Source organism: Camelina sativa, chromosome 10 (genome assembly GCF_030686135.1).
Source record: "Camelina sativa cultivar CO46 ecotype springtype chromosome 10, ASM3068613v1".
Taxonomy (NCBI): domain Eukaryota; kingdom Viridiplantae; phylum Streptophyta; class Magnoliopsida; order Brassicales; family Brassicaceae; genus Camelina; species Camelina sativa.
The window spans coordinates 22,793,591-22,816,382 of NC_141889.1; the positions used below are offsets into that span (position 1 = coordinate 22,793,591).

General features: G+C 41.0%; 1 protein-coding gene and 1 pseudogene across 1 annotated transcript; both read left to right on the forward strand.

The window, feature by feature from the left end:
* Positions 1 to 4,645: 4,645 nt before the first annotated feature.
* LOC147937203 (non-specific lipid-transfer protein 2-like) lies at positions 4,646 to 4,917 on the forward strand (annotated as a pseudogene).
* Positions 4,918 to 6,940: 2,023 nt separating this feature from the next.
* On the forward strand, positions 6,941 to 8,935 carry LOC147937204 (uncharacterized). Its single transcript, XM_087468706.1, has 5 exons — positions 6,941 to 7,852; positions 7,903 to 8,269; positions 8,345 to 8,447; positions 8,536 to 8,820; positions 8,917 to 8,935. The coding sequence occupies exons 1-5, from the start codon at positions 6,941 to 6,943 to the stop codon at positions 8,933 to 8,935; spliced, it is 1,686 nt and encodes a 561-aa protein (XP_087324832.1).
* Positions 8,936 to 22,792: the final 13,857 nt, after the last annotated feature.

Here is a 22,792-nt window from a genome sequence, read left to right on the forward strand (position 1 = left end):
TAGTGATCTACACTGATGCCGAAACACAGCACACACGTTTCCCCACTTATCTTTATTTTCTATCTATCTTATTTTTCAGAGTTTAAATAAGAAAACAACACAACCAAATTTTAATCCATTCCCATTCTTAAAATAAAGAATTCGGTGCAAAAAAAATTATTCACGTAACTTTTTTTTATAACTTAACCCTACAATACAAATAAATGCAAAACAAAAAAAAAAAACATATTTTCGAACATTTTCTCTTTTAAAAAAAAACACAAAAAAAAAAAAAATTGATGGAAAGATGTAATTTATTTATAAATAAATGCATCTTTATAATTGATACAGATAGTGATTTGTACTTGGAAAATGAAATTTTATGGGATGATTTGACAATTGGGAAATAAATTGGGCAAGGTAGATTATTTCGTATAAAGATTATCTTTAAAAAAATTTTGAACATATAACCTTTGGAACAAATCAAAAACATTAACAACCAATTGTGCTCCAGCAATTTAATGTTATCTTACAAACTGTCTGTAAGTACAACCATAGCGGGAGCGAATACAGTAAACATGACGTTTTTAGCCGTTAAATTAAATCGACATCCAAAATTTTTAGTCGCAGAACATAATGTTTGCCACAACGTCATCTACAACAACCAAACAAACAAAAGTATATGTGTTTTCTGCAGCCACAGGTAGATACGGAAATGAAACAAACAACGCCAATATTAAAAATAGTATATTATTATGATTAAATATTAAGATAATATGGATTTTTGATAATTTACTGACATATTCGTTAGAATTATCTTAAATTTATATGACATTTTTTAAGTTCATTTTTTATAAAAGGCTCTTTTTATATGGCAGTTACTCTACTTTTGTTATTTGTTTTTTGCTTTTAAATTTAGATGACAGGTTCTCTACTTTTCAGTCACATGTTTTTCATTTGGAATATTCTCTTTATACTTTAACGATGAATCAAAATGCAAACTTGCATGTACACTCGCCATATGTGTGAGCACTTATTGAACATGACCTTCATTTCTTTTTTTTGAATTACTAACAGGGTCAGAGTTCAAAATATTTTATATGCATGACCTTCACTTTATCTTGCATGATTTACAAATAGTTAATTGGTTGAATGTTTTTAAACGAGATAAGACCTACTTGACCGAAACTGTTAAAGTCCTTAGAACATCTCCAAGAGATATTCTATCCTCTCAAATTTAAAGTTTTATGTCCTCCAAGAGATACTTCAATACTTCATAATTTGGAGTTTTGAATAGTGACATTCCATATTTGAAATATCACTGTTCAAAACTCCAAATCTGAAGTTTCATCTTTTCTTTTTGCATTTCATATAATGTAAAATACTTATTTTAAAATAAGCATTTCATAATTACTTTAAAATAATAATTTTTTTATAAATAACTCTAAACATATATTAAAATGTTACACACAATATTAATTAATAAAAATTACATTTTTATACAAAATTACATTAAACCACAGATTACAAACATTACATTATTTTGTTTTTGTAATATTTGTTGTAATTTTATGTAATTTTATGTAATTTTCATAAAATATTAATATTTAAATTTTATTTAAAACGTTTTTAAATCATTTTGTATTAAATATGTTTATTATTTTAAATATGTTTAATTTTATGATTTTAAAGTAATTATGAAATGCTTATGTTTAGTATCATAATGTAATGTAAACTACTTATTTATGAAATGCTTTTTGTTTAGTATTGTAATGCCCTGACCGTCACCTCTTAATGGGCCATATGTCCAATTCCAGTCCATGAGTCCACCTTTCTTAATGGGTCTCACGACCTCTCACAGGGCCCGTGAGCCCATCCATATCCGACGGCCGGTTTGCTACGTTCGAAAGATTTTAAAGACTTGTTACCATCCCTACATATCACCACATGATCTTTCCCTGTGTTTTGTCCTCACTCGCACAGTTCTGACAGTCACTTCCCGGAAGTTCACCCATCCTAAGACTACTCCAGCTCAAGCACGCTTAACTCTGGAGTTCTCTCAAGCCCCTTGACCAAAAATATAAGTACACTTTGGTGACATAGGTGGCCAAATCAATTCTTTTAAACCTCTCCGCAGATCTCTAAAACCGGGGTGTCACAATTCACCCCCAATAACAGATCGCAACGTCATCGTTGCGCACCAAGATAGTCACCCCCGACGGTGTGATCCCACTCGACTCCACACTCATCTGGATTCGGCTCTAATACCACTTGTAACGCTCCGACCGCTACCTCTTCATGGGCCCCATGTCCAATCCCAGTCCATGTGCCTACCTTCCTTAATGGGCCTCATGACCTCTCATTAGGCCCGTGAGCCCATCCATATCTGACGGCCGGTTTGCTATGTCCGGGAGGTTTTAAAGACTTGTTACCATCCCTACAAATCACCACATGATCTTTCCCTGTGTTTTGCCATGTGTAATATTTGTTGTAATTTTATGTAATTTTCATAAAATATTAATATTTTAATTTTTTAAAACGTTTTTAATAAATTTTGTATTAAATATTTTTATTATTTTAAATATGTTTAATTTTATGATTTTAAAGTAATTATGAAATGCTTATGTTTAGTATCATAATGTAATGTAAAATACTTATTTATGAAATGCTTTTTGTTTAGTATTGTAACACCCCGATCGTCACCTCTTAGTGGGCCACATGTCCAATCCCAATCCAGGGGTCCACCTTTCTTAATGGGCCTCACGACCTCTCACAAGGCCCGTGAGCCCATCCATATCCGACGGCCGGTTTGCTACGTCCGAAAGATTTTAAAGACTTGTTACTATCCCTACATATCACCACATGATCTTTCCCTGTGTTTTGTCCTCACTCGCACAGTTCTGACAGTCACTTCCCGGCGGTTCACCCATCCTGAGACTACTCCAGCTCAAGCACGCTTAACTCTGGAGTTCTCTCAGGCCCCTTGACCGAAATTATAAGTACACTTTGGTGACATAGGTGGCCAAATCAATTATTTTAAACCTCTCCGCAGATCTCTAAAACTGGGGTGTCACAATTCACCCCACTAACAGATCGCAACGTCCTCGTTGCGCACCAAGATAGTCACCCCCGACGGTGTGAGCGCACTCGACTCCACACTCATCTGGGTTCGGCTATAATACCACTTGTAACGCTCCGACCACTACCTCTTCATGGGCCCCATGTCCAATCCCAGTCCATGGGCCTTCCTTCCTTAATGGGCCTCACAACCTCTCACTAGGCCCGTGAGCCCATCCATATCCGACAGCCGGTTTGCTACGTCTGGGAGGTTTTAAAGACTTGTTACCATCCCTACAAATCACCACATTATCTTTCCCTGTGTTTTGTCCTCACTCGCACAGTTCCGACAGTCACTTCCTGGAAGATCACCCATCCTGAGACTACTCCATCTCAAGCACGCTTAACTCTGGAGTTCTCTCATGCCCCTTGACCGAAATGATAAGTGCACTTTGGTGACATAGGTGGCCAAATCAATTCTTTTAAACCTCTTCGTAAATCTCTAAAACCGGGATGTCACAAGTATCATTATGATAGTAAATAAGCATTACATTTCATAATGTAATGTCAAATACTTATTTATGAAATGCTTATACATAATACATTGTTAAATAATTATGAAATGCTTATTTTAAGGACTATAATATAAAATACTTATTTTAAAAACTTCATATAAAGTATCTCTTGGAAATTGTCTTAGGAATCTGTGTTTGCTAGGATGGTTGTGAGTTTTTGCATGTAAATTAATTGTTGGTGTGGGAATTGGCACCCCGAAATACTGGTCTAAACTATAAAGTGAACCGGTTATCTAAACCCGAGAATTTGACCCAACGTCGAATTCAGCTCTCAAATTAGGGTCCAGTAAGATCAACTGGCCCAGTCCAAGAACATACCGCCAACTTCCCATATCGCTCCGTGGCTGACCTGATGAAAAGAAGGAACTTTCCTAATCTTAGTTTGATCTATTAGGAAAGTAGATATATTTTGTAATCTAGGAAAACATATAAATAAAGGGATATCCTCTCTTTGTAAGACATCCAACAATTAATACAAAAACCCTAGTTCTTTATTGTTCTTGAGCGAAAACCCTAACTTGTTTCCCAAGAGATTTAAATTCCCTTTTCATTCTTAGCTTTGATCGTGTTTCTTGAAAGAGTTATTAAAGGAATTTGTTTCCTCTTTCAAACATATTCATTGTGAGAAACCTAGTTTTTACATTAATCAAATGTCAATAGGAAAGTTGGTTTGTACCTCCTAGGTTGACCCCCCGTTAAATACTAAAATGTTTTTTTTTGCATGTAAATTAATGAAATGTCAGCAATGTTAGTTTGTACCCCCTAGGTTGACCCCTAACTTGAGTTCGATTCTCCCATATTACACCAATACAAGTTTTTTTACATTTGAACAGTTTTTTTTTTTTAAATTGCTCCCTAATTTTTTTTTCCCCTGTGTCCGCCACTACCTAGAACCGTGCAAATCTCAAAAATACATAAGAGTTTTACTATCCTAAAATCTACAAAACGGTAATTATCTGCATTACATATAACTTCAAAAAGAAAAAAAGAAAAAAAACTTGAAAGCAAAAGAACAGTGTTCGGAGTTTCAAGAAATGAAGTTCGTGACACTAATGGTCATCCCATTCATGATTTTCTCCATGTCATCTCCTAGAGTTTCCACTGGAGAAGTGTGTGTGTATCGACAATGACCACAGGAGAACAATCGGCTAAAGATTGTTGCGATAAACTAACTAAACAAAAGTCATCTTTATGTTATTATGTGAAAAAACCAGTATATAGTATGTTTGTTAGCTCTCCAATGGCTTGCAAAGTTTTAGAAGCTTGTAAAATTCCTTATCCTACTCAGGCCCATCTTAGGCTATAGGTAACATAGGCATTTGCCATGGGTCCAAATAAATTTTAAAAGAATTTCTAAGGGAAAAGGATCCATTTTTACAAAAATAAAAAATATTAGTAAGAAACTTTGATTTTTTTTTGGTTTTCCAAGGGCCCTCAGATCTAATGAGACAGCATTCCTATTTGTTCAAGCTTAATGTAATTTAAAATTAAATATTATTAATAATAATATTAATAATAATCTTATGCAACAATTATTCAGTGATGAAGATTGATGGGAGTTTTTTTATGTCATCGCTGAACATCCATCGCTGAATAATTTGAGTTTATGTCGGGAATTGGAATGGAACCGATTTAGTCTGGTTGGTTTATGAGGTGTTGTTATTAAACGCAACCCAATTTTGTGTGCTTTTATGGTTTAATTAATTTTTTTTATTAAACCGAAGCTAAATCAACCCAAACCAAGAATCCTAATTTTCTCTTTAAAAAAAAAGGAACGATGGATGGGGGTTCTTCCCCACGTTCTGCCGTCGCCACCATGGAGGAGAAAAAAAGGGAAGTTCAGTGGTGGTGAGAGAGAGAGGGATAGGAGTTCATGGTTAAAATAGATGGCTTGGTTGGTCGGCGCTGGGAGAGAATAAAGACTTGTTTCATGATCAAGTGACTTCAAAGAGAGCAATAGATTGGGAGTGAGGTGTTCTCGCCAAATACTTATTTCATGATCAAGAGACTGCTCAGAAGAACTTACAACTATGATGACTAGTCAACAGTTTTTGGGCAAGATCGAGTCGTAGGAAAAAGAGCGTGATTAAGCCGAGTGTTGAAGTTCTGAGTATTGGAACTTAAGCGTGGTGGTCGGTGTATAGATGGGATTTTGAGGCCGAAACTGTTGACATCCTTAGGAATCGTGTGTGTTTGCTAGGGTGGTTGTGAGTATTCTTGGTGACTAATGGAGCTTGCCAAGACGCTAGTGTTAAGTTGTTGAGAGACTTGAGAATCTCTCAGAAAGAACTGTTTTGACAATAATAACTTGCCATAGAAACAAGCTCAAAGCGTGGCAATATTTTATATAAGTTAGTTTTGTTGTTATCCTTGGGAACCGAGTGGGTTGCCTAAGTATAAAGAGGGTACGCGTCCTTGAAAGTTAGGTGGGAGTTTTGCAAAGCATGGTATGTTAACTCCTCGTAGATTGTCAAGGCATGAGTTTGAAGAAATGTCTTAATGATTGATTCATTCCATTTGGGAGTTCATATTAGGCAACATGTTTGGGGGTCGAGTACCCACCAAGGTTTTCTGGAAGTTAGAAAAACTGCTTGGAATCTTGGATAACCATGCTTGACAGGATCATATCAAAGAGAACTAGGAGAGTTCCCCATGATGTTTTTGTTGATTCTTCTATGGGAACTTAGAGAGTTCGTCGAGATGTGGTAGTTGTCTACGCGAATTTGGGGAGTTTGTCAAAGACACATCTGTGGTAGACGGTGAAGATGCAACGTTTGTTCAAAAGGATGAACTACTTCAGAAGAACAGAGTACTGATACAAGAACAGAGCACCAGGTGGTTTATGTCGGCGATTAACAAGTTAGAAGTTTTACAAAGGATTGGAAGGCACATGAAACTTCTAAAAGGTTGAAGAGTCTCATGTTTACAATAGGAATGTAAACATGAAGAAAGAGGAGAATTTCTTAAACTAAAAGGAAAAAGGAAATTGTCCAATTCTCATTAGGATTAGAATAAGAAATAAACATAGTTCTATAAATAGGGTGTGTGTAAGTTTTAGCACAAACAAGAGAAAGTTAACCTAGCTATTAAGTTTTAGTCTTAGAGAAAAGATAAGAGCTAAGAACTTAGAGAGAGCGTAAGGTTTCTTTAAAGAGTTTTGAGAGATAAGAAAATTGTTTAGAACAAACTTGTAAACCTATTTTCTATTAATCAAAAAGGAGTTTAAGAGAAATCATTATTTCGTTGTTCAGATTGTTAATTCTTACACTTTCAATTGGTATCAGAGCGGCACTTGTTCGAAATATTACGGGTGAGATTCTGCGGACAAGATGGAGAGCTACGGAGATCTGATCAACAACAATAAAGTTGTCTTGGATGATGAGAACTATGGATTTTGGAAGTCAAGGATCAAACCCATAATAGGAGGTATTGATCGTCTTGCTTGGAAAACTGTGCTGGAAAAGTGGGAGGAGCCTACAATCAAAGATGAATCAGGCAAGCGAATACCCAAACCTGAGTCAGAATGGACTGATGAAGAACAAAAGAAATCAAAATATAACTCAAGAGCACTAAGCGCTATTCATTGCAGTGTTGGGAGAAAACAGTTCGATTTGATTAAGGGGTGCGAAACAGCAAAAGAGGCATGGGATATCCTTCAGATTCATTATGAAGGCACCACCAAAGTGCAGAGCTCAAGAAAAGATATGTTAGCATCGAGATTTGAGAATCTAAGGATGGAGGATCATGAATCAATCTCAGATTTCAGTTCTAAGCTGAGTGCTCTAGCACAAGAGGCCTTAACCTTAGGTAAAACCTATAAAGACCAGAAATTAGTCAAAAAGTTTCTAAGATGTCTTCCATCAAGGTTCATGGGATATAAGACAACCTTAACTGTATCACATGACTTAGACAGCCTTACCTATGGTGAAGTGGTTGGAATGTTACAAGCACATGAGATGGAGCTGAATGGAATTAAGAAACCAAAAGGGATAGCTTTAGCAGTAAGCAAAGATACAACTGATCAAGGAGAGGAGGATGTTGTAGGTTTACTGGTACGAAGGTTTTATCGTGCTTTGAGAAGGGTAGAACAAGGTCAAGGCCAAAAGAAGACTGGTTCATTCAAGAAGACAAGTGAAGAAAGAAAGGCTGATTTGCAATGCCATGAATGTAAAGGATATGGACATTTATTCAAGAATGTCCGACGAGCAAGCTACGAGAGGCCAAGTGCACAACCTGCAAAGGTACTGGACATACACATGATATGTGTATATATAATTTAAAAAATAAGAAGGAAAAATCCATGATTAGTATTGAGGATGATTCAGATGATGACAGCACCAGCGAAGAAGAGCTCTTAAATTTGGTGGCGATGGTGGGAATCACTGAATTTGAGAACGGGGAAGAAGTGACTGATTCAAAATCAGAAGGAGAGGAGATTCTTGACATTGTTCAGAGTTACAAAGAAGTGCGAGACACACTTATTGCTCTAGGAAAAGAGAATCAAGGACTGATAAAAGAAAAACTTCGACTTGAGACACTGGTCATATCTTTGCAGAATGAATTGGAGGATGAGAAAAAGATTGCTAAAGGTTTGCTGGAGTTGATGAGAGAAAAGTTGCTTTTATCTGCAAAAGCAGACAAACTTGAAGAGGAGTTGTGTAAAGAGAAAGAAAAAACCACATAATTGCAATCGGAGTTGGATCAGCAGCATAGGAAGATTCATATGTTTGCAGGCACAAAGCAACTTGATAAGATCTTGAGCTATGGAAGGACTGAAAAAACTCATAAAGGACTGGGATTTACAGATAACAAAGGAGCAAAACCACAGTTAACCAAGTTTGTGTCTGTTGGAATGATTAATTCTGAGAAAGAAACAACTACAAGTGTCTCTAAAGAGTTTTTGGGATGCTATTTTTGTGGAAAGATTGGGCACTACAAACGATATTGTTACAAGTTTTGGGAAAAAGTGTGCTCTAAAGCGTCAAGGAAGATTTTTGTGGAATGGAGTTAGAAGACAAGTATGGATAAAGAAAACTGATCTATATCAACCGGAATTAATCGAGGCTTCTGAATCAGGATTCAGATGTAGTATGGCCATGATTACTGAGGAACAAAATGACTCAGAGCCTTGGTTCTTTGATAGTGGGTGCTCAAGGCATATGACTGGAACCAAGAGCAATCTACAAAAATATCAAGAAACTAAATGGAGGTAAAGTAACTTTTGGAGATGGGAGCCATGGTTTTATACAAGGCAAGGGTACAACGTGTGATGCTGAACTTCTACAACTTGTGTATGTCTATCTAGTTCAGGGGCTGAGAGCTAATTTGATAAGTATTAGTCAACTTTGTGATGAAGGATTGTCGGTGCTGTTCACAAAAGTTGATTGCAAATATTTGGATGAAACAGGAAATGTCAAGTTGTAACACCCGGGAACCAAAACTCTGCGTTTTGGGGGTGGGTGTCGATCGACACTCATGTGGTGTCGGGCGACACCACTTATTTATGGTTCGACCAGATTGATTTAATTATCGATTTGGACCGGTTTGGTTTAGGAAAAACCATTGAACCGAGATATTTAAGTGGGAAAACGACCTAGGTCGTGTTTTATTGTTGTCTTGGTCGCCGTTTGTTGTTTTTGAGAGAGAAAGAGGAGAAAACAGTTTCTAAGAGTTCTTGTGAGAGTTTGTGGGTTTTGAAGGCGTTTTTGGAGAGATCTTGCTGTGAGAGTGAAGTTCCAAGGTTAGGAACGTGGTGGGAAGGTTTTTGTGGTGGTAGCTTCATCTTTTGGGCTTAGATCTCATTGTTGGCTAAGGTGAGTGCATGACCATGGCTTATCTAAGCTAAGATTTCTGTTTCTATGATATTGTGTGTTGTTTGGTTGTTTGTTTTGGTTGTTTGTGAGTTTTCGTAGCTCCTGAGGCTTGGATTCGTTCCTGAGATTGTGTGGGACGAAGAGGAGAAGTTTGGAGGCGAGATTCGGAGGTTCTGTTCGAAGGAAATCACTGCTCGACAGTGGTGTCGGTCGACACCAATGCGAGGACGGCTCGGGAACTTAGCTAGTGTCGGTCGACACCATGTGGAGATGTCGGTCGACACCGTTAGGGTTTCGGGGGTGTCGAGCAGGTGTCGCTCGACAACCAAGTGGTGTTGGTTGACACCAGATATCCAGTGTCGGTCGACACCTTCTGGTATCAGTCGACACTCTTCTGACAGTAACCGGATCGTGTCGGGTCACTTTTTCATGTTCCTGGTTTGTTTTATTGTTGTTGTTTGTAGCATGAGAGATCTTATTGCTTGTGTGTATAGCCCAGTAGATGGGAGGATTGTCTCACTGATTATTTATCAAATACTCATGCATCTCAATTTGTGTTTGTGGTGTAGGTAAAGGCAAAGTGTGATCGTGGAATCAAGGCAATGAAGAGGAAGATGTTCTAGGGACTCGATTGATTGTTCTCTGTCATTGCTAGGTTGCTAGAGTTAAGTCCTAGAATGTTGTTAGGATTGTTGGTTCTCTAGTTTATGCTGTTTGGATCATTAGTTTATGATTTGGAATTAATGTTGGTTATTGGATTGTGACTGTTGAATTCTTGGTTAATGATATTGGTTATTTCAGCTGTTGATTGTGATTGTGGTTAGGTGGCTAGTGGGTATGGGACCACTAGTCATAGTTATTTATTATTGTTACTATCTTATTATTATTTATTATTTAAAAAAACGGGTCAGGTCGTCTCAGTTTGGTATCAGAGCCCTTACGGTTCTAGGTTTGGGTTCAGTAGGTTTCTGTTGTGTTGTCTGGGATTGCATGTCTTGATTTATTATGTTAGTTAGTCAATTGTGTGTGGCATGGAGTACTAGAATATCTTCTTCGAGCCTAGATTGTGAATCCACGGTGAGTTTTGTTTTTGTGTTCTGTTTATTGTGTGCTTAGCCTTCTGCTCATGTTAGTGCAGATAGTTAGAGAGGATGTTGTTGCTGGTCGTGGTCGTGGACACGGACGTGGTCGTGGACGCGGATGTGGTCGTGGTAGGGGCAAAGTCCCAGTGGTTAGTGAGACTGCAGACCAGAGTGTGACAACAGAGGGTGTCGGCGAGTCGCAGAGTGTCCAGGAGGATTCCATGAGTGTGGCCGGAGGGAGCGGTGTTGATACTCCAGTAGCCGGTGATGTTAGGGCCCCAGGTGCGGGTGTCCCAGTGGATGGAGTCCCAGGTGCACCGGCTTAGGCTCAGGTAGTGCCACCAGTGGTGGCAGAGGAGCGGCAGCCAGTGGCTGCGGATGTGAGGGTCCATTCTCGTTATATCAGCATGCTGACAGAGATGGGCCGTATTGGTACCGAGCGGTTTTCGGGAGGTACAGATCCTACCGCTGCGGATGCGTGGAGGAGGAGTGTGGAACGTAACTTCCATACTCTGAGGTGTCCTAAGGGTTTTTGGGTGGACATTGGGGTTCACTATTTGACTGGTGATGCTCAGTTGTGGTGGAGTTATGTGACAGCCAGGAGAGTGCAGAGGGAGATGTCTTGGGCTGACTTCGTCTTGGAGTTCAACCGCAAGTATTTCCCTAGGGAGGCAATGGATAGGTTTGAGGTGTAGTTCCTTCAGCTAGCTCAGGGGACTCGGTCAGTGCGGGAGCTTGACTTGGAGTTCAGTCGACTTCTGAGGTATGGGGGTCGGGATATGGGGTCTGAGGAGGCTTAGATCAGGAGGTTCTTGAGGGCCCTACGTGATGACTTGAGGGTTCACTGTAGGGGGCGGAGTTATGCTTCGCGTGCAGAGCTGGTCGAGACTGCAACAGGGATTGAGGAGGATATCCGGGCACAGTCAGTGGTGGCTAGCCCAGCAGTCCAGCCTAGTAGGGCTCAACATCAGGGAGGTTCTAGCAAGGGTGGTAATCCTGCGCAGGGAACCAAGAGGAAGTGGGAGGCTAGGCAGACGTCGAGTGGTGCGAGTTGCTTCAGGTGTGGGAGCAAGGATCACAATATTGCTAGCTGTCCCAAGAGGAGTGCCCCGTCGACAGCAGATCGTGTGTGCTACTATTGCAGGGAGCCAGGGCACATCAAGCCCTATTGTCCCAAGTTTCAGCCGGTAGTAGTGGCGGCATTGCAGCAGGTGCAGCCGGGAGGGCAGCAGGTGGCACGGATTGAGCAGGCGCCACTGGTTTACACGACTGCAGAGACTGGTGGGACCAGTGCCGGGGCGATCACATGTATAATCTCTGATACTTTGTCTTTGTGAATTCTTAGTAATTTCGGATTTTATGTTGTCCTGTGATACAATTTTAGGTTCTCAACACATGAGGTTTGTGTAGGGACCTTGTTGGTGGGCGGGTTTAAGTCCCACGTTATGTTTGATTCTGGAGCTACTCATAGCTTCATTACCCCGGAGTGCGCAGAGAGTGCGGGTATCGTGGGGGATCCCGGAGAGCGTACAGGAGTTGTCATGGTTGCTGGAGGCAAGTTTCTGAGGGTCATTGGTAGAGCGAGGGGTATCGATATTCAGATCGCGGGAGAGTCTTGGCCTGCGGATTTGCTTATCAGCCCAATGGAGCTATATGACGTTATCCTGGGGATGGACTGGTTGCATCGGCATATGGTTCATCTGGATTGTTATCCGGATAGAGTGAAGTTTGAACGTTCAGGAGGGAAGTTGGTTTTTCAGGGGATTAGACCGACTTCGGGGAGTCTCGTGATCTCGGCCATTCAGGCTGGGAAAATGATCGAGAAGGGCCGTGAGGCTTATTTGGTTACTATATCTATGCAAGAGTAAGTGGGGGAGTCTATGGTTAGCGGTATTCAGGTTGTAGAGGAGTTTGAGGACGTGTTCAAGTCGTTGCAGGTATTACCACCTTCTCGGACTGATCCTTTTACGATTGAACTGGAACCAGAGACGACACCGTTATCAAAGGCTCTTTACCGGATGGCTCCAGCAAAGATGGCAGAGCTGAAGAAGCAGCTAGAGGATTTGTTGAGCAAGGGATTCATCCGTCCTAGTGAATCACCGTGGGGAGCGCCGGTGTTATTTGTTAAGAAGAAGGATGGGAGTTTCCGTTTGTGTATTGATTATAGAGGTCTCAACCGGGTCACTATGAAGAACAAGTACCCTATTCCGAGGATCGATGAATTGTTGGATCTGTTGAGAGGTGCTACTTGGTTCTCCAAGATAGATCTGGCGTCAGGTTATCATTAGATCTCGATAGATGAGGCGGATGTGAGGAAGATTGCTTTCAGGACGAGGTACGGGCATTATGAGTTTTTGGTGATGCCATTTGGGTTGACTAACGCACCAGCTGCGTTTATGAGATTGATGAACAGCGTGTTCCAGGAGTTTCTGGACGTGTCTGTCATCATTTTCATCGACGACATCCTGGTTTATTCTAAGAGTTCTGAAGACCATGCAGTGCATTTGAGTCTGGAGAAGCTCCGGGAGCAGAAGTTGTTTGCTAAGTTGAGCATGTGTAGTTTCTGGCAGCGTGAGATGGGTTTTCTGGGTCACATTGTGTCTGCAGATGGGGTTTCTGTAGATCCAAAGAAGATTCAGGCTATCAGGGATTGGCCTAGACCGCAGAATGCCACGGAGATCAGGAGTTTTCTCGGGTTGGCAGGGTATTACAGGAGATTTGTGCAGGGGTTTGCGAGCAGAGCACGTCCTATGACTAAGTTGACGAGGATGGATGTTCCTTTTGTCTGGTCACAGAAGTGTGAGGAGGGCTTTGCAACCATGAAGGAGATTTTGACTACTGCTCTGGTGTTGGCCTTGCCTGAGCAGGGAGAACCCTATGTGGTTTATATAGATGCATCCAGAGTTGGTTTGATATGTGTGTTGATGCAGCATGGGAAGGTGATTGCCTATGCTTCGCGGCAGTTGCGGAAGCATGAGGACAACTATTCTACTCATGACTTGGAGATGGGTGCTATAGTTTTTGCCCTAAAGATTTGGAGATCTTATCTTTATGGTGCAAAGGTACATGTGTTTACAGATCATAAGAGCCTAAATTATATATTCACTCAGCCTGAGCTGAATTTGAGGCAGAGGCGGTGCATAGAGCTCGTGGCGGATTATGATCTGGAGATAGCCTATCATCCGGGTAAGGTTAACTTGGTTGCAGATGCGTTGAGTCGGAAGCGGGCGGCTTCAGCTCAGGAGCATGATATGGATTCTCTGGTAGGAGAGATCAGTGCGTTGAGCTTGTGTGCGGTTTCTCAGGAGCCATTGGGTTTGGTTACAGCTGATAGAGCAGATCTTTTGAGCAGAGTGCGGTTGGCTCAGGAGTCGGATTTGGGGCTGGTGAATGCCTCACAGGATGTTGACTCGAAGTATCAGGTTTCGGCTAATGGTACTATTCTGGTGCATGGGCGGATCTGTGTGCCCAAGGATGAGGAGTTGAGGCAGGAAATTCTGAGAGAGGCTCATGCTAGCATGTTCTCTATTCATCCAGGAGCGACTAAGATGTACCGAGATCTCAAGAGATACTATCACTGGGTTGGGATGAAGAAGGATGTGGCTAGTTGGGTTGCGAGGTGCGATGTGTGTCAGCTAGTGAAGGCTGAGCATCAGGTACCAAGTGGTTTGCTGAAGAGTCTTCCCATTCCAGAGTGGAAGTGGGATATGATTACTATGGACTTCGTGGTTGGTTTGCCAGTGTCCAGGACGTTTGATGCTATTTGGGTCATTGTGGACCGGTTGAATAAGTCGGCACATTTTCTGGCCATTAAGAAGACTGATGGAGCAGCAGTCTTGGCTAAGAAGTATGTGATGGAGATAGTCAGGTTGCATGGGGTGCTAGCGAGAATAGTGTCTGATAGGGATTCCAAGTTCACTCCAGTGTTCTGGAAGGCATTTCAGGTAGAGATGGGCACCAAGGTGCATATGAGTACAGCTTATCATCCCCAGACAAATGGACAGTCAGAGAGGACGATCCAGACAATGGAGGATTTGCTGAAGATGTGTGTGTTGGATTGGGGTGGCCATTGGGCAGATCATTTGAGCTTGGTAGAGTTTGCTTACAACAACAGTTACCATGCGAGTATCGGGATGGCACCTTATGAGGCTTTGTATGGGATGTCGTGTCGTACACCGTTATGCTGGACTCAGGTGGGGGAAAGGAGCATGTACGGGGCAGATTTTGTTCAGGAGACCTCGGAGAAGATTCGGGTGCTCAAGCTGAACATGAAGGAAGCTCAGGATCGGCAGAGGAGTTATGCCGATAGGAGGAGGAGAGATCTTGAGTTTCAGGTTGGAGATAGAGTGTACCTCAAAATGGCTATGTTGCGGGGTCCGAACAGGTCATTGACTGCGACTAAGTTGAGTCCGAGATATATGGGTCCGTTCAGAGTGATTGAGCGAGTCGGATCAGTGGCATATAGATTGGAGTTACCTGAGGTTATGCGAGCATTCCATAAGGTTCTCCATGTGTCTATGTTGCGGAAGTGTCTCCGTGAGGATGACCAGTTGTTGGCTAAGATCCCCGAGGATCTTCAGCCCAACATGAGTTTGGAGGCGAGACCAGTGAGGTTTCTCGAGAGGAGGATCAAGGAACTTCGGAAGAAGAAGATTCCTTTGATGAGAGTCCTTTGGGACTGTGATGGTGTTGAGGAGCAGACTTGGGAGCCTGAGGCAAGGATGAAGGCAAGGTTTAAGAAGTGGTATGAGAAGCAAGCCACGACTTGAGCTTGCCTAGCCTGGCCCCATCTGTAGTCCGTGGCTGGAGCGGGAATGGAGTATTCCAGCCCATCTCTCTTGTTACTCGGTCGCTTGGGGTGGTTGGTTTTGTGACTCAGTAACAAGATGAGGTGGTGTTTGGGGTACAAAATTTCCGCAAGGCAGTGTTTTGGAGGAAAATTTCCTGAATTTCGTGGCGGGCTGTTTAGCCGTTGTGTGGCCTTCGTGGCGGGCTGTTTAGCCATTGTATGGCCTTCGTGGCGGGCTGTTTAGCCATTGTGTGTCCTTTTCGGCGGGCTGTTTAGCCATTGTGTGGCCTTTGTGGCGGGCTATTTAGCAATTGTGTGGCCTTCATGGCGGGCTGTTTAGCCAGAATGTCTGTTGAGGCAGTCCTTCGGGATAGATGGTCTTCGTGATGGTCCTTCGGGACGAGTGGCCTTGGTGGCGGTCCTGTTGAGGACATTTCTTTGGCCTTTGTGGCAGTCCTGTTAGGACATTTGTTTGGCCTTTGTGGCGGTCCTGTTTAGGACATTTGTTTGGCCTTTGTGGCGCTCCTGTTTAGGACATTTGTTTGGCCTTCGTGGTGGCCCGTGGGGCACTGAGATGATTCTTGTGTGGTCATGGGGTATTCCAGTGAGGGGATATGTGGTTGGTAGGACATTGTGTTGTCTTACGTGAGCCACGGGAAGGGAACCTGGTTAGGAATAGGACTCAGACGTGTTCAGAATTGTTTGCTCGCGACTCTTGGAGGACTTTGGTTCTCCTAGTACCGTCTTATTCCAGGACTTTGTGGCTTGGGAGTGTGGTTGGTATATCGACTTCGGATGACGATCCGAAGGCGCGTTGTAGGGTGACAACCCGAGAGACGAATATTGGATTTCTCCTTATACATTTTGGCATGCGGGTTTAGGCCCGATGAGGAGCCAACAGTATGGTATGCAGACTTAGATCTGATGAAGAGCCTATAAAAACTCAAGGTTTAGGCCTGTGAGTAAAGGAAATTCCAAAAGTCGAGAGCAAATAACGCCTAGAGCGTGAGTCTATCACCTAGAGGTGACCTTTCGTATATCAGTCGGAGGAGTGGAGGCCGTGGAGTCGGTAGCACATGAGTCCTTCACTGGATGTTGTTCGAGATTCGAGGACGAATTTATTTTGGTGGAGAGAATTGTAACGCCCGCGAACCAAAACTCTGCATTTTGGGGTTGGGTGTCGATCGTCGGCATGTGGTTCGGTCGACACCACTTATTTTTGGTTCAACCAGATTGATTTAATTATCGATTTGGACCGTTTTGGTTTAGGAAAAACCATTGAACCGAGATATTTAAGTGGGAAAACGACCTAGGTTGTGTTTTATTGTTGTCTTGGTTGCCGTTTGTTGTTTTTGAGAGAGAAAGAGGAGAAAACAGTTTTTTAGAGTTCTTGTGAGAGTTTGTGAGTTTTGAAGGCGTTTTTGGAGAGATCTTTCTGTGAGAGTGAAGATCCAAGGTTAGGAACGTGGTGGGAAGGTTTCTGTGGTGGTAGCTTCATCTTTTGGGCTTAGATCTCATTGTTGGCTAAGGTGAGTTCATGACCATGGCTTATCTAAGCTAAGATTTCTGTTTCTGTGATATTGTGTGTTGTTTGGTTGTTTGTTTTGGTTTTTTGTGAGTTTTCGTAGCTCCTGAGGCTTGGATTCGTTCCTGGGATTGTGTGGGACGAAGAGGAGAAGTTTGGGGGTAAGATTCGGAGGTTCTGTTCGAAGGAAATCACTGCTCGACAGTGGTGTCGGTCGACACCAGCATGGTGTCGGTCGACACCAACGCGAGGACGGCTCGGGAACTTAGCGAGTGTCGGTCGACACCATGTGGAGGTGTCGGTCGACACCATGTGGAGGTGTCGGTCGACACCGTTAGGGTTTCGGGGGTGTCGAGCAGGTGTCGGTCGACACCCAAGTGGTGTTGGTCAACACCAGATATCCAGTGTCTGTCGACACCTTCTGGTATCGGTCGACACTATTCTGAGAGTAATTGGATCGTGTCGGGTCACTTGTTCATGTTCCTGGTTTGTCTTATTGTTGTTGTTTGTGGCATGAGAGATCTTATTGCTTGTGTGTATAGCCGAGTAGATGGGAGGATTGCCTCACTGAGTATTTATCAAATACTAATGCATCTCAATTTGTATTTGTGGTGCAGGTAAAGGCAAATTGTGATCGTGGAATCAAGGCAATGAAGAGGAAGATGTTCTAGGGACTCGATTGATTGTTGTCTGGCGTTGCTAGGTTGCTAGAGTTGAGTCGTAGAATGTTGTTAGGATTGATGGTTCTCTGGTTTATGCTGTTTGGATCATTAGTTTGTGATTTGGAATTAATGTTGGTTATTGGATTATGATTGGTGAATTATTGGTTAATGATATTGGTTATTTCAGCTGTCGATTGTGATTATGGTTAGGTGGCTAGTGGGTATGGGACCACTAGTCATAGTTATTTATTATTATTTTTATATTATTATTATTTATTATTAAAAAAAAACGGGTCAGGTCATTTCACAAGTTATATGGAGTAAGGTCTGGAAACAATATATACATGTGGGAGAAAGAGCCAATCAAGTGTTACAGTGCTAAGGCTAGCATTGATCTCTGGCATCAGCAACTTGGGCATATGAATACAAGGAATCTTACTACACTTGTGAATAAAGAGATAATGCGAGGGGTACCAAAGCTATAAGGGGAAGACAATATGGTGTGTGGACCGTGTAACCATGGAAAAAAGGTCAAAATTCAGCACAAAAAGGTTCCAGATGTTCAGTCAAAATCAGTTCTGGATCTGATTCACATGGATTTAATGGGACCAATGCAGGTTGAAAGTCTAGCTGGAAAGAAATATGTGTTTGTGTTGGTTGATGACTATTCCAGGTACACCTGGGTTCGATTTATTCGAGAGAAGTCTGATATTGTAGACAGTTTCAAAATTCTAGCCTTACAATTCGAGGAGGGATCAAAAAGATAAGGAGTGATCATGGTGGAGAATTTCAAAATGAGGTTATGAAGGATTTTTGTGATCAACATGGGATTGCACATCAGTATTCAGCACCAAGAACTCCACAGAAAGGAAGAATAGAACTCTTCAAGAAATGACAAGGGCAATGATTCATGGAAATCAGGTTCCTAAGAAGTTATGGGCTGAAGCTTTAAATACCGCTTGTTATATAATTAACAGGGTATATGTGCGAAGAAATACAACTAAGACACCTTATGAGCTGTGGAAAGGCAAAACACCAAACCTGAGCTACTTCCATGTTTTTGGTTGCAAATGTTATATTTTAAATGACAAGGATTATCTTAGGAAGTTCGATTCCAGAAGTGATGAGGGCATGTTTCTTGGATATGCAGAGAGTATTACAGCATTCAGGGTGTATAACAAACGTACTAGTCTTATTATGGAGTCAGTGAATGTAGTGTTTGATGATAGGTCTGGTTCAGTGGAAAACAATGATGGTTCAGACAGTGACACAGAACTAGTAACTACTACGGGAAAACGTAAAGATGAGTGTGAAGTAGAGTTTTCTGTTTCACAGCCAGAAGTGTTTCAACTTGTTTATAAAAATCACTCAGCATCTGATGTCATTGGAGATTTGAATGAAAAGATGAAGACTAGAGGAGTTAAAATAGACTTCAAAAAGATGACAAGTTACTTGACAACTCTGGAGACAGTGTTTTATGAGTGTTTTGTGTCAATGATTGAACCAAATAATCATGTAGAAGCTGTTCAAGATGATTTTTGGATTATTGCCATGGAAAAAGAACGTGAACAGTTTGAGCGTAATGATGTATGGGAGCTGGTTCGGAGACCAATAGATGTAAATATTATTGGTACCAAATGGATTTTTAAGAATAAGATTGATGAAAGTGGTGTTGTAGTTCGCAATAAGGCTAGATTGGTAGCACAAGGGTATACACAGATTGAAGGAGTGGATTTCAAAGAAACTTTTGCACCAATAGCAAGACTTGAGTCGATTAGACTGTTTCTAGGGATGGCTTGCATTCTAAACTTCAAAGTATTCCAGATGGATGTCAAAAGTGCTTTCTTGAATGGGATTTTGCAGGAGGAAGTTTATGTTGAACAACCCAAGGGGTTTGAGGATCCAGTTAAACCAGATTATGTTTATAAATTAAAGAAAGCTCTTTATGGGGTAAAACAAGCTCCAAGTATTCCCTTGTTTGTCTTAGAACAAAATGATGATATCATGATGGTTCAAATTTATGTTCATGACATTATTTTTGGTAGTACATCTAAGAAGCTGGTGGATGGTTTTGTGGATAGTATGATACAAGAGTTTGAAATGAGTATGGTTGGTGAACTCAAATACTTTCTTGGATTGCAGATTACTCAGTCTGATCAAGGAATTTTTATTTCACAAAATACTTATGCTAGACAGCTTCTTAAGAAATTTCAGATGGATAAGTGTAAAGAAGTCAAGATACCTATGAGCACTTCACTAAAATTGTCAAAAGATGTTGATGGAAAGGAAGTGGATGTTAAGCAATACAGAGGGATGATTGGTAGTTTGTTATATCTCACTGCTAGTAGACCTGATTTAAGTTTCAGTGTTGGAATGTATGCTAGATATCAGTCGAATACAAAACAATCACACCTAGAAGCAGTCAAGCGGATTATTAAGTATGTGAAAGGAACTGTTGATTTTGCGATTTGGTATTCTAAAGGTTCGAATCAGGGTTTAGTTGGATATTGTGATGCTGATTATGCAGGGAGTGTGACTGATCGGAAAAATACTAGTGGAGGATGTTTTTTTTGGGTTTCAAGATTGAGTGAATCAATATTTTATTTAAACCGGTTTAATTTTTGGCTTGATTGGGTTTTAATATTTTATTTTTAAGATATGATGGGTGATGGCTTTGGTTGTATCGGAAAAGAATAAATCTTGTGGTTAATAGCTTTGGGTGTATCGGCGGCTAAAAAAAAAAAACAAAGAAAGGATGGTGAGAGTGACTCGACAAGGGTTGGTGAAAGGGGGAAGGAAATCAAAGATAACTCGAGATGATGGTGTTTCTCATCGACCTCATCTGGTCGATGAATCGAGTGGTGATGAGGACGATCAATCCTTTTCGGTGAGAGATGAAGAATTCTCAAGGGAGAAATCGGTACAAGCTATTAACGATGACGAAATCTCTGTCGGTGAGGATGAAGAGGTTCTGGGTGAAGATAAGGATAAATGAATTGCTTCAGATGCTGAAAAGTTCGGATTTGAGGAAATCTCTGTGCAAGAGCAACTTGAGCGTCATACAGTAAAACGGAGAACGATGGAACAAGGGTCTACTCCTAAGACTAAGCGGTCGAAATCTTCAGGATCGGGCAGCAAGAGTGTTCGTGCAAAGGGAGATTTTCGGTCTGATGTGTTTGTATCAAAAGCTGCTCAAGCAAAGTATTCTCAATTCTATTCAAGGAAATTTACAAAAGAAAGACAAATGGATTTTTCTCAACCGGATGAATTTGGGATTATTGGTAAAGTTATGGATATAGGGTTGCATTACTCGATACAAGATCTGTCTGTGTATGTCAAAGAGGTGGTTTGTGAGTTTCTTGCTAATTTGCCAAAAGAGAAAGCTAGGGATGGAATTCAAGTGTTTGTTAGAGGTCACTGGTATGAGTTTTCTCCTAACATGATTAATGAGGCGTTTAATCTTGAATCATTGTCTCAAGTTGAGAAGGAAGCCGATGCAGTTGTAGATAAGCTGAGTAAAGATGAACTTGCTGAAGTTCTGAGTGGCCGAGACAGGTTGCCTTGGAAGCAATTGAAAGTTAGGGATCTACCTGGAGAAGTTGCAGCTCTTTTGATGCTGGCGGGTTACAATTGGGTTCCTTCTGTTCATAGGAATCATGCTTCAGTCAAACGTGCTCAAATTGTGTATAAGATTGTTCAAAGAATTCGGTTTGATCTAGGACAACTTGTTTATGATCAAATTATGGATATGAGTTGGAATCATGCTACTTGGTGTGTCATATTTCCTAGAACAATTTTCGAAACACTTAAGTTTCAAGAAGGTCCGCTTGAGTGGTTAGCTGGAGAAAAAGAAGTGGTTGTTGAGTTTTACACTAAAGATGTGAGAACTGGGCGTGCTTATGCGGATAAGTACAATTTGCTTTTTGAGAATTAAGACTCTACATCGATTCGAAGACAAACAGAGGAGGGTTCTTCTTCGACATCTGAGGTAATTCAGTTGGGTAGCATTCGTGTGCCACAGTTTGGTCAAGTGATGAGGAGAGTTCATATGGAGCTTTGGTCGATACTGCTTAAGCACTCCGAAGACTCATTGATGTTGTTCAAAGGTTGATTCAGAGTCATCCTTTATCCAAGATGCTTTGACTTTTTTTTTTTACTATTGTGTTCACAAGCAGGGAGAGAAGAATTCAGAGATTCAGAGTTTCTGGGGGAGCAGTAGAGTTCAGAGATTCTAGGGGAGCAGTAAAACAGATTGAAATTTCAAAAGGAACTAGCTTTTATTTCTGCAAGCTTGTTGCAGACTATTTTGATTTCATTTTGTGTATTTTGCAAACATGACTTTTCGTTTGGAACTTTTAAAGAGGAAGTCTTGAAGTTATTTTGAGTGTGTTCATGAGTTTTGATAAGCAGATGCTTGTGAAGCACAAAGTTAAAAAAGAGGGAGATTGAAGATGCAACGTTTGTTCAAAAGGATGAACTACTTCAGAAGAACAGAGTATTGATACAAGAACATAGCACCAGGTGGTTTATCTCGGCAATTAACAAGCCAGAAGTTTTACAAAGGATTGGAAGGCATATGAAGCTTCTAGAAGGTTGAAGAGTTTCATGTTTACAATAGGAATGTAAACATGAAGAAAGAGGAGAATTTCCTAAACTAAAAGGAAAAGGGAAATTGTCCAATTCTCATTAGGATTAGAATAAGGAATAAAAGCTATGTGTAAGCTTTAGCACAAACAAGAAAAAATTAACCTAGCTATTAAGTTTTGGTCTTAGAGAAAAGATAAGAGCTAAGAACTTAGAGAGAGCGTAAGGTTTCTTTAAAGAGTTTTGAGAGATAAAAAAATTGTTTAGAACAAACTTGTAAACAGATTTTCTATTAATCAAAAAAGAGTTTAAGAGAAATCATTATTTTGTTTTTCAGATTGTTAGTTCTTACACTGTCAGACGGTTGGTATGTTTTGAGTGCAAGTATGACATGGTGATGTTGTACATGAGGTACATGAGGTTGAGACGGTTCAATCTCAAATTTGGTGACGTGGTTCTAAAAAATGGAAAGTTTTATGTAGGAATTAGAACTTTTGTTTTTTTGGAAAGTTCATGGGTAAATAGCCTAAGTGGCAGGGGTTGTTTGTTACATGCCCTTTGTGGCGGTCTTGCGAGACATTTTTGTGGCTTTTGGGGCAACCTTTCGAGACTTTTGTGTGGTCTTTGTGGCGGCCTTTCGAGATTTTTGTGTGCCTTTATGGCGGTCCTTCAAGATGTGTTTTGTTTTGGTGATATTTTGTTACCTTAGTAGTGTGGCCTTGGTGG